Source organism: Canis lupus, chromosome 3 (assembly GCF_048164855.1).
Source record: "Canis lupus baileyi chromosome 3, mCanLup2.hap1, whole genome shotgun sequence".
Lineage (NCBI taxonomy): Eukaryota > Metazoa > Chordata > Mammalia > Carnivora > Canidae > Canis > Canis lupus.
Window position 1 is genome coordinate 53,301,891 of NC_132840.1, and position 12,933 is coordinate 53,314,823.

At 44.0% G+C, this 12,933-nt stretch overlaps 1 protein-coding gene across 1 annotated transcript in view; it reads right to left on the bottom strand.

Moving 5' to 3' along the window:
* DNAH9 (dynein axonemal heavy chain 9) overlaps positions 1-12,933 on the bottom strand; it is a 336,893-nt gene that overhangs the window by 298,307 nt on the left and 25,653 nt on the right. Inside the window, exons 8-10 of the mRNA XM_072821109.1 lie at positions 11,312-11,428; positions 4,739-4,889; positions 2,290-2,404 (exon numbers count right to left, since the gene is read on the bottom strand). Coding sequence (XP_072677210.1) covers positions 2,290-2,404; positions 4,739-4,889; positions 11,312-11,428 — 383 coding nt within the window. The remainder of the gene's footprint in view (positions 1-2,289; positions 2,405-4,738; positions 4,890-11,311; positions 11,429-12,933) is intronic.

Here is a 12,933-nt window from a genome sequence, read left to right on the forward strand (position 1 = left end):
TGAAACTCAAGAAGATGGTGGGCACTTGATGCACCCAGACTGGGCTGGGCAGGTGGCTCCTCCTGTGCCAAAGGCTGGCTCACTCTCCAGCAGGACGAGACTTGCCTCCCGGACCCCTCTGGCATCCCCGTGGTGTCAGGACTTCGGCAGGAGCCTACCTCTCCCTGCAGCTACTAGGCAGCTTTTAACCACCCTGGAGCCCTCGCCCAAGCCCTGGACCAAATGGAAACTAAAACTTTGTAGAAAAAAAAAAAAATCTGGGCTTAAATCAGCTGTATAATATAGGGTACAGTACAAACGTGAATTCATTTTTAAACAAAGGGGACTTTTGGGGGGAGCTGGAGAGGACGCTTTGGAATGTCAATCAGATCCCCCCTCCAGGCCCAGGCCCTCTTACCACTTCCCATCTCCCTTGGCCATCGATGCTGGCTGCTGACAAAGCGCAGCTGCCTCCCTCTTGGGGGAACAGCTGCAGCCAGAGAGCCCCTTGCCCAAGATCATGCCCCTCCCCTGGGACAGCCCACATCCACGGGCAGGTTAAGAAGATGGGGGCTCAGCAGTACTTGGGGCCAAGCCTCTGTGGCTGGGGACTCCCTGGAAAGGGCTCTGGGCTGGGACTCCTGAGCCCTGGAATGTTCCAGTTCCTTCTGGGCTCTCTCTGGGGCTGTAGGCCTATCACCTCATTTGCTTCTCTGAGTTTCTTCCTCTGCAAAACAAAGAGCTCAGCTAGCTCAGACCAGATCAGCAGGCCTGTGTATTTGACCTGTGTGGAGTTTGGGGAAAGGTGAGGTACTTGCTAATTCTGAAGTTGGCCACTTTCATACACATCGTGATTTTCAGCTTCTCTTGGAGTCAGGAGATTACTCACACTGAGCCTGCTTTCCTGCTGGGCAGCCCTGGATGGGGGGTGGGGACCCCTGCTGGACCACATCCTGGCTGTCTTGCATCATCTTCCCAGCAGCCTCTGAAAGACTTCAGTCTTACCACCTGGGCCAGAGGGGCTCTAACGCCCCCACCTAAGGCCAGAACACCTGTAAAGCCCGTGTCTCAACGCTAATTTTTCTGTTTGGTTTGCCAAAGCTGAGAGCCCTCCACGAGGTTCTTTAGAAAGAAGATTTGAAAGACGAGGGTGGCTCAGTGGCTGAGCATCTGTCTTCAGCTCAGGGCATGATCCCAGAATCCTGGCATCAAGTCCTACATCGGGCTCCCCACAGGGAAACTGCTTTGCCCTCTGCCTATGTCTCTGCCTCTGTGTGTGTGTGTGTGTGTGTGTCTCTCTCTTGAAAAAAATAAAATCTTTAAAAAAAAAAAAAAAAGAACAAAAGAGGGGTCACTGAAAGACTGCCCTTCCTTGAAGCATCCTGAACAGATCCTGCAGACAGCTCTCCCTCGCATCTAGCTGCCAAGGTGCCTTGACCTGGCTTGGCTTCTAGGTTCAGCTGAGTGGTAGGCCAATGGTTTCCAAACCTGGTCAACTGTTGGAACTGCAGGAGGGAGCCTGCTAAGGAAGCAGGTTCATAGATTCGGATTCTGTGCAGTGGGAGACGAAGCCTGGGAATCAGCATTTAACAGGAGCCCAAGGTACTCTAATAGGCAAAGTCCTTGCACCATGCTGTAGGAAACTCTGGGCTTCATTATTTTCCAGCAACCTTAGGAGCCAGGCAACACTGTGTCAGAGGAGATATGTTGGTCGAGCCCCACTGCTTGAAAGCCCCTGACTAACGTACCTCTAGAAACAAATCTCATGGAGCAAGAAGAGGCAGCTGGCCATCCTTTAAGCTTCATTTAACACCAAGGGGCCCCCAATCGGTCCAAATGTATCAATCTCTCTACGGAATGTTTGTGCCCTCTTACCCCAAAATTCACATGTTGAAATCCTAACGTGCAATGGGATAGGATTAGGAGGCAGGGCCTTTCAGAGGGCCTAACCAGGCCAAGAGAGTGGAGTCCTCACGAAGGGATTTGCAGGGAATAAGAAGAGGCCCCACCGGGGTCCCCTGCACCTCCTATCCTATGAGGACCAGTGAGAAGACAGCCTCTGTAACCAGGGCGGGCCCTCCTCAGACACCGAATCTGCCTGCATTGAAATCTGGGAACTTCTCAGCCTCCAGAGCTGTGAGGACCATCTCCGATATTCTGTATAAACAGCCCAAGCGGGCTGAGATGCTGGAGAGAGATGAAGAGGATTTTCAGGCCCAAGGTAAGTGAGTTGCGTGTCTCCAACACTCAAAATCCAGAGCAGGAGCTAAAGCCCAAGACAAAACTGCCTCTCAGGGACCAGTTACTCACGGATGTGCAAGGCGTCTGAAGTTGGTGGAGGGACCCTGGATGCGCTGCCTCAGCTCCTGCGCCCAGTGGAGACCCCCGGCCATGGCTGGCATGTTCTTGTGCGTGGAGGAGAACCCTGGCGGGGCACAGCACAGCCCAAATGAGCCAGGCCCCGCCCAGGAACACCTCCCCCCAGTTACCTCCCCAGTCCTGTCTCCATGTGCTAATGTCACCCTGGGCTCACACTGAGATGGGGGCTCCGGGGAGATCACCGTGTGAGCAAGGAGTGACCTTGGGCAGAACACTGCATGGGGGCGGAGGACAGGTGTTCCCAGCCCGGCTCTGCTGCTCACTGGCTGTCTGACTCCACGCCACTGACTTTCCACCTGCCGCACAGCAGTAGCCCCTGGGGGCTCCTTAAAACTACTGATGCTTAGGAGCACCTGGGTGGCTCAGTGCTTGGGCGCCTGCCTTTGCTCAGGGCATTATGCCAGGGTCCTAGGATGGAGTCCTGCATCTGGCTTCCTGCTCAGTGGGGAGCCTGCTTCTCCCTCTCCCACTTGAGCTCTCTCTCTCACTCTCTCTCTGTCAAATAAATAAATAAAATCTTAAAAAAAAATACTGATGCTTGGACCCTGCCTTCACCTTTCTGATTTAATTGGTCTGGGCAGGGCCTGGTCACTCATACTTTTAAATGTATGTAATACCAGAGTGAAAGGGAGCACCTAGGTGGCTCAGTTGGTTAAACGTCTGACTTGTGATCTCAGCTCAGGTCTTGATCTCATTGGGAGAAGTTCCATTGTACATTCAGGGTTGAAAACATGACCTTAAACAGAGAACTTAATCTCTCTGGGTCTCAGGTTTTTTTCACCTATAAAGTGGGGATAATATCTTCCCTGCTTAATTTCCAGGATTTCTAGGAGAATTCACTGCAATTATGAATAAGACTGGCTGCATGGACTGTGAGCCACAAGACCAGAGTTGGCACAGTCTGGATAGTCTGACTTTGGCCCATAAAATTGGCTTCCTGGCTCATAATTAGTTGTCATGGTTGAACAAGTATTAGATAGATTTCTTGATTTCATCCTTCCTTCCTTTCTTTTCTCCTTCCTTCCTTCCTTCCTTCCTTCCTTCCTTCCTTCCTTCCTTCCTTCCTTCCTTCCTTCCTTCCTTCCTCAGCTGAAAGATTTGGTGAGAACAAGCCACTGCTTCTAACTAGCAACCAGAGCTAAATAGCTGTCTCTGCCTTTATTTTGCCACAGACCTCACCACTCCCTGTTGTCTTACACTCAACACAGATCTATTACAGTTACTTTCTCCCTAGCCTCCACGATAGGCAAAATTCTATGATGACACCAACGACCCTCATGCATACATAATCCTCTTCTTATTAGTGTGTGAGGAACCTGGCTACAATGAGAAATCACTCCTGTGACAATGTTATGTTAGATGGCAAAAGGGAAATGATCCTGGGTGGGCCTGACTTCATCAGGTGAGTCCTCTAAAAGCAGACTATTTCTCTGGTTGCAGGAAACAGAAGTCAGGGATGGGAAGCAAGCATAAGAAGGATTCGGGGTGCCACTACTGGCTTGAGGATGGAGGCAGCCACACAGCCTTGCCACATATCTGGTCACTAAATGGTCCCCCCAGCTGGCAGCCATCAAGGAATTGCAAATCTCAGGCCTACTGTCACAAAGAACTGAATTCTCCCAACAAAATAAGCTGGAAGGTGGATTTTCTCCCCCAAAGCCTCCTGATGAGAATTTGGCCTGACTGACACTTTGATTTCAACCCTGAGCACTCAGAATGGGAAAAAAGCTCCATCAAGCTGGGCTCTGACCTACAGAATTATGAGCCAAAAGATGGGTGTTGTTTTATTTAAGCCACTAACATCACATTATGTCCTGGGATCCTGGGATTGAGTCCTATATCAGGCTCCCCACAGGGAGCCTGCTTCTCCCTCTGCCTATGTTTCTGCCTCTCTCTGTGTCTCTCATGGATAAATAAGTAAAATCTTTTTTAAAGAATGGAAAAATCACACCTTGGTATGATAGCACCCTTGGTCGGGCGCCTGACAGCTCCTCCCTCCAAAGGCATGGCTGATATAGTGTTGGAGGGGATCAGAAACTTTTCTGGGGCATGTAAAAATTTATTGTGGTATGTCAGAGACTAAGCAGTATGGCAGCAATGACCAAGGGTCAACTGGTACATTATGCTCGGGTCTCAACCAGAAGCAGTTAGGACTTGACTGCTCTGGGCCAATCTCAGCCCCAGAGACAGGGAAATGCTCAGTTCAGTGAATTCTACAATTACCCAAGATGGTCTGAGATGCCAAGCAAGAATGTCTTGCTTTCTTTTCCAGGAGGATATCATGGGTCCATCTTGGCCATTTAACAGATACAAGAGGAGTGAGTTGCACCCTTCCAGGCATCACAACTGCCCCATTCATATCCGCTGGCAGCAAACCTACCAAGTTCGGCCTCTTCCTGGACACGCTGACTGTAGATTGCCCTCACTGTATCCAAGTCTTTGATGAACATGTGGATGAGCAGCAGGTATTTTTCAGAGGCATCCTGTGCCACCAGCGGTCTTTCCAGAAGTTTCCCTGCTATGTCTAGCAGCTGCAAAGGAGGCAGAGAGAGAAGAAGAAGTCACAGTTTCAACCTTTCTAAAGTCACATACATCTTGTTTCCTGGCTTTTCTTTCATATGTCTGCCAACAAAAGAGGGTCAAAATTGTTATTGTGACTCTATCAGTAATTATGAATAGGTGGGTATTCATGGTTGTTGTTTTTTTTTAATTTTACTTATTTATTTGACAGAGTGAGAGAGAAGGAACACATGAGCAGCGGGGAGGGGCAGAGGGAAAAGCAGACTCCCCACTGAGTGTGGAGCCCGATGTGAGGCTCGATCCCAGGACCCTGAGATCATGACCTGATCCAAAGGCAGATGCTTAAATGACTGAGCCACCCAGGTGCTCTTCTCCTTTGCTTCTAAATGAGGAGTCCTGAATTACCCACTGAACCCTCATGTGTTGAGAGAACCTGAATAAAAGACCAAACAAAGAGAAAACTAAGGATATCAGAGAGGTGAAGTTCTCCATTAAAAAAAAGACTAAAAACAAAGGTGGAGGGTGAAGACGGAGACAAGATAAAACAGTTAAGTGGGTGTCGGGGAGAATGTGGAAGGCTAAAATTTGAGGGTGGGAGCAAGAACAAAGTTTCAGAGAGAATTCTGGAACTAATTTCTGAAATGAGTTCAAATGCTTGGAGAGGAATCCTACTAGTGCTCCCCTATGAATTAGGGAGCCACACTATTTATTAAAGGTCATTCATATCTATACTTGATGGCTAATGAAGCCTGGCATGCTGGGTTACCTGATAACCTGGAATAGCACAGACTCATCCATCTGAGGTTTGAGCCTCTTCTACAACTGTCCCAGTGGTCATCGAGGCTACCTGAGGATATTTCTGATGACTGGAAACTTACCCACTTCTCAAAGAAGTCCACTTCACCTTCTCAAGAAGTCCATTTCACCTTTCAATAGCTTTCACAGAAATCTCTCTCCTCCACTGAGCCAAAATCTGCTTCCTGGTAACTGCCACTGATCAGTCCTGGATCTAATTCTTAAGCCTTTACAGAGTAAGTTCCTTTGTAGTTAATAAAAGATCGATCACATGCTATGAAAGTGTCATGTCTTATGACTCAGAATTCTCAGTGTGCAGCCATTTGTCTACTCATCATCCTAAGCCTCCTCCCTATTCTTGTTCCATTTTGCTCCTTCCCTGTTATACAGGGCAAAGGTAGAGTCTTCTTATTCTAGTTGCTAGTAGCTGACTGCTATAACCAGTTACGTAGGGTTTTCTCCAGCTTCAGTCAACCATGCAGCACTGGTTAAATAGCAGGGTAGAGCAGAGCCATGGATTCAGGGTGGGGACCATAGCAGGCTTCTCCACTTCTAATGGCCATTGTATTGATAAGGCCCAGAGAGAGCATTCCAGAATAAATTCTTTTTTAAAAAAGTTTATTTATTTATTTAAGTAATCTCTACACTCAGTGTGAGGCTTGAACCCATAACCCCAAGATCAAGAGTCTCATGCTCTTCTGTGGGAAAGAAAGACCAAAAATAACAAAGGCTAGAAAGGAACAGAGAAGATCTGCAGAAACAGCAACTTTACAGGTAATATAATGGCACTAAATTCATATCTTTCAATAATTATTGTGAATGAAAGTGGACTAAATTCTCTAATCAAAAGACACAAGATATCAGAATAGATTAAAAAAAAAAAACAAGACCCATTGATATGTTTACAAGAGATCCCTTCTAGACCCAAAGACACCTCCAGATTGAAAATGAGGGGGTGGAGAACCACTGATCAGGCTTATGGACATCAAAAGAAAGCCAGAGTGGCCATACTTATATCAAACTAGATTTTAAACCAAAGACTATAATAAGAGATGAAGAAGGACACTATATCATAATAAATGGGTCCATCCAATAAGAAGATCTAACAATTGTAAATATTTATGTAAACAAATATCTAACTTGGGCGCAGCCAAATATATAAATCAATTAATAACAAACTTAAAGAAACTCATTGATGATAATACAATAATAGTAGGGGACTTTAACACTCTACTCATAGCAACAGACAAATCATCCAAAGAGAAGATCAACAGGGAAACAAGGCCTTTGAAAGACACACTGGACCAGATGGGACTTCACAGATAATATTCAGAACATTTTGTCCTAAAGCAGCAGAACACACATTCTTCTCAAATGCACTTGGAACATTCTCCAGAGTAGACCACATACCAGGTCACAAATCAGGACTCAATAGTACAAAAAGACTGAGATCATACCATGCAAATTTTCAGACCACAACACTATTAAACTTGAAGTCAACCACAAGAAGAAATTTGGAAGGACCACAAATACATGGAGGTTAAAGAGCATCCTAATAAAGAATGAATGGGTCGACAAAGAAGTTAAAGAAGAATTTAAAAAACACATAGGGGCAAGTGAAAATAAAAACACGACAGTCCAAAACCTTTGGGATGCAGCAAAGGCTGTTCCTAAGAGGGAAGTACTCTGTAATACAGGCCTTCCTCAAGAAACAAGAGAAGTCTCAAATATACAACCTAACCTTACACTCAAAGGAGCTGGAAAAAGAACAGCAAATAAAGCCTAAGTCCAGCAGAAGAAGGGAAATAATAAAGATTAGTGAAGAAATCAATGATATAGAAATTACAAAAACAGTGGAATGGATCAACAGAACTAGGAGCTGGTTCTTTGAAAGAATTAACGAGATTGATAAACACCTAGCCAGACATGTCAAAAAGAAGAGAGAATGGACCCAAAAAAATAAAATCACAAATGGAAGAGGAGAGATCACACCAACACTGTAGAAATACAAACAATTTTAAGAGAATATTATGAGCTATTATATGCCAACAAATTAGGCAATCTGGAAGAAATAAATAAATTCCTAGAAACATATAAACTACCACAACTGAAACAGGAAGAAATAGAAAATCTGAACAGACCCATAACTAGCAAAGAAATTGAATCAGTAGTCAAAAATCCAACAAACAAGAGTCCAGGGCTAAATGGCTCCCCAGGGGAATTCTACCAAACATTTAAAGAAGAATTAATATCTATTTTTCTGAAGCTGTTCCAAAAAATATAGATGGAAGGAAAACTTCCGAACTCATTCTAGGTGGCTAACATTATCTTGATTCTAAAGCCAAAGACCCCACTAAAAAGGAGAATTATAGACCAACGTCCCTGATGAACATGGATGCAAAAATTCTAAACAAGATACTAGGTAATCAGATCCAACAGTACATTAAAAGAATTATTCACCATGACCAGAGTGGGGTTTATTTCTGGGCGTCAAGGGTAGTTCAACATCTGCAAATCAATTAATGTGATACATCACATTAATAAAAGAAAGGGCAAGAACCATCTGATCTTCTCAATAGATGCAGAAAAAGCATTTGACAAAATACAGCATCCTTTCTTGATAAAAAAAAAAAAAACACAACAAAGTAAGGATAGAGGGCACATACCTCAACATCATAAAAGTCACGTACAAAAGACCCACAAAAGACCCACAGCTAATATCATCCTCAATGGGGAAAAACTGAGAGCTTTTCCCCTGAGGTCAGGAACATGATAGAGGTGTTCACTCTCATCACTGTTGCTCAACATAGTACTGGAAGTCCTAGCCTCAGCAATCAGGCAATAACAACAAAAAAATAAATAAGAGGCATCCAAAAAGCAAAGAAGAAGTCAAACTTTCACTCTTCAGAGACAATATAACACTCTACGTAGAAAAGCTGGAAGACTCCACCAAAAAATTGCTAAAACGGATATAGGAATTCAGCAAATTTAGGATATAAAATCAATGCATGGAAGTCTGCTGCTGCATTTCTATACATCAGCAATGAAGCAGCAGAAAGAGAAATCAAAGAATCGATTCCACTTATAATTGCATCAAAACCCATAAGATATCTGGGAATAAACCTAACCAAAGGAGTAAATGAAATATACGCTGAAAACTATAGAACACTTATGAAAGAAATTGAGGAAGACACAAAGAAATGGAAAAACATTCCATGTTCATGGATTGGAAGAACAAATATTGTTAAAATATCTATACTACCCAAAGTAACATACACATTCAATGCAATCTCTGGCAAAATAACACCAGCATTTTTCAGAGCTCAAACAAACTATTCTAAAAATTTGTATGGAATCAGAAAAGACCCTAAATATCCAAAGGGATGTTGAGAAAGAAAACCAAAGCTGGAGGCATCACAATTCCAGACTTGAAACTCTATTAAAAAGCTGTAATCATCAGGGCACCTGGGTGGCTCAGTGGTTGAGCATCTGCCTTGGGCTCAGGGCATAATCCTGGTCTCGGGATTGAGTCCCACTTAGGGCTCCCGCAAGGAGGAGCCTGTTTTTCCCTCTGCCTGTATCTCTGCCTCTCTCCCTGTGTCTCTCATGAATAAATAAATAAAATCTTTAAAAAAACAAAACAAAGGTGTAATCATCAACACTGCATGGCACAAAAACAGACACATAGATCAATGGAAGAGAATGAAGAACCCAGAAATGGACCGTCAACTCTATGATCAACTAATTTTCAGCAAAGCAGGAAAGAATATCCAACGGAAAAGAGATAGTCTCTTCAATAAATGGTGTGGGGAAAATTGGACAGTCACATGGAGAAGAATAAAACTGGACCATTCCCTTATACCATACACAAAGATAAACTCAAAATGGATGAAAGACCTAAATATGAGACAGGAATTCATTAAAATCCTAGAGGAGAACCTAGCAACCTCTTTGACCTCAATTGCAGCAACTTTTAACTAGACATGTCTCCAGAGGCAAGGGAAACAAAAGCAAAAATCAACTATGCGGGACTTCATCAAGATAAAAAGCTTCTGCACAGCAAAGGAAACAACAAAACTAAAAGACAACCTACAGAATGGGAGAAGGTATTTGCAAATGACAAAGGGCTAGTATTGAAACTCTATAAAGAACTCATCAAACTCAACACTCAAAAAACAAAAATCTAGTTAAGAAATGGGCAGAAGACATGAACAGATGTTTCTCCAAAGAAGACATACACCTGGCCAACAGACACAGGGGGAAAAAAATGCTTCACATCACTCTAATCAGGGAAATACACATCAAAACCACAATGAGATCCCACCTCACACCAGTGAGAATGGTGAAAATTAACAAGACGGGAAACAATAAATGTTGGAAAGGATGTGGAGAAAGGGGAACCCTCTAATACTATTGGTGGGAATGCAAGCTGGTACAGCCACTCTGGAAAACAATATGGAGGGTCCTCAAGAAATTAAAAATAGAGCTACCCTACAACCCAGCAATTGCACTACTAGGTATTTATCCAAAGGATACAGAAGTAGTGTTTCAAAGAGCATCTGCACCCCAGTGTTTATAGCAGTAATGTCCACAATAGCCAAAATATGGAAATAGCCCAGATCTTAGATGTCCATCAATGGAAAAATGGATATATACACAAAAAATGTGTGTATATATCATTATATACTATTTTATATATATATATATATATAACAGAATGTTACTCAGCCATTAGAAAGAATGAAATCTTGCCATTTGCAACAATGTGGATGAGCCAGAGAGCTTATTATGCTCAGTGAAATAAGTCAGAGAAAGACAATTATCATGTGATTTCACTCATATGTGGAATTTAAGAAACAAAACAAGTGAACATAGAGGAAGGGAAGGAAAAATGAAGTAAGATAAAAACAGAGAAGGAGACAAACCACAAGAGACTTAACTATAAGAAACAATTAGGGTCACTGGAGGGGGGGTGAGGGATGGGGTAACTGGGTGATGGGCATGAAGGAGGAACTTATAATGAGCACTGGATGTCACATGCAACTGACGAATCACTAAATTCTACATCTGAAACTAATAATACACTATAGATTAACTTGAATTTCAATAAAATCAAATTAAAATTAAAAAAAGAAGAGTTGCATGCTCTTCTGCCTAAGCCAGCCCAGCCCCTCCAGAGTAACTCTCCTGAAAAGTATTTTTAGGTCACTGTGTTTCTTTTGTTTTCTTTAAGATTATTTATTTATTTATTGATGAGAGACCCAGAGAGAGAGGCAGAGACACAGGCAGAGGGAGAAGCAGGCTCCATGCAGGGAGCCCGATGTGGGACTCGATCCCAGGACCCTGGGATCACAACCTGAGCCGAAGGCAGATGCTCAACCACTGAGCCACCCAGGTACCGCCATTGCTGTGTTTCTAGAAAATCATTAATTATCAACCCGGGAAGCCTAGTCCCAACCCCCCACCCCCACCCCAGTCCCTTGCCCTGGTTCGCCCACAGTACCTCTCTGCAAGATTGACGGGAATAATTATTCTCCATGGGAACAAAACAGTGGGAAGAGGATCCTTGCCCTCCACCACTGAGGGTGGGGGTGTGAGGATAGAGCCCAGCAAGAGTACCCCGACCTACTGCACAAACCTTAAAGGCATGCTCCAAACCAGGGGCATCATCGAAGGCTTGGCTGAACACAGTCCCCAGTCTTCGGTCAAGATCTTCTACTCTCTGGTTAAATTCAGACACGTCATTTTCAAATTCCTAAAGAGACGTCACAGGGTCATAAGACAATGATTTCCTCAAGGCCAATCCCACTGTGCTCTTTCTGACAAGCTTTATACTTAAAGTGGCTACACCAAGGATTTATTTTTTCTTTTTATAAAAAAATTTTATTTATTTATTCATGAGAGACACACAGAGAGAGGCAGAGACACAGGCAGAGGGAGAAGTGGGCTCCCTGCAGGCAGACCCATGCAGGACTCCATCCCAGGACCCCAGGATCACGACCTAAGCCAAAGGCAGACGCTCAACCACTGAGCTACCCAGGAGCTACCCAGGAGCCCTTATTTTAATTTTCTAAACATCACCTACCCACACAGACAGTGACCCTATTATTGCAGTATTTGTTTTCTTAGGCACAAGGCAAAATGGTAAAGCGAGTGGGATGGGAGGTTGGTCACTCCCTTTCTGGGCCCCTCTATGACCTCCTGAAGTCCAGGGCCAGCTCATGTCACTCCAAAGTCTACCTCAGCAGCGGCAGCCCCAGCAATGAGGCTCTTCTGTTCTGACCACCTACTTTCCCTCCTCCCCCAAGTCAAAATCCTTTTTTTTTTTTTTTTTAGTGTAAATAAACTAATCTGGCCACTAGGAGGAAAGCTAGCTAATTAAGCTAATACCCACTATTTCTTCTAAGTATGCTTTAATTGGTTAAGAGGCAGCTAGCCATTGTTTCCAAGGTTGCCAAATTTAGCAAGCAAAGGTACATAGAAGATACCCAGTTAAATGTAAATTTCAGATCCATGATGAATAGACACATATTTTGAACTTAGGCACACGAGTTTCTCAATTATTTTATTTTACTGGGCAGTCCAAAGTGTGTTCTCTTTCTTAGGTTGCACCAATTTTCAAAGAAACTCTGTTAACTCAAATCTCTAATCTGTGCCATCACTATTATCTGTTATTCCTGCTGCACAACACTGATGCATACTCTTAAGAAAAGACAAGAATAGAAAAGCACAGCATTTTCCTCCTCTCAAACCCAACCACATTAACACTATAGTAGGATTTGGTGTGTTCTTAATTTTATCATCTGGTGGGGAAACACACAGTATATATGCTGTTTTGTTACCTGCCCTCCCCCAATTTTTTTCCTACTTCAGACTCGTGGAATTTTTAGAAAGTGCCATCTTCTATGTTTGGCCAACGCATCTCCCACTGTCTGAAGGTGCTCAGAGCAGATTTCTGCTCAATTTCTTTCTCCTCTTCCCCCCAATACTCTTGCAATTCCTTCTTCTCCCATGATTCAGCTATTCCCTTCTCGGGGCATTCCATTCCCTGTTTCTGTACTGACCCTTCTGCTTTCCCCCCCCCCCCCTTTCAAGCTCGGACTCACAAGTCTCAGATTTCCCAGGGCTACAGGTGACATGTGGGCTCCTGGGCAGCTGGAAACTGCAACTCTGGCCCTTTCCTCCTCTTGAGGACCCTCTTGAGCTCAGAACAACTCAGCTCCTGCTTGGCTCACCCCTCTCCAAGCCACTGATGAAATT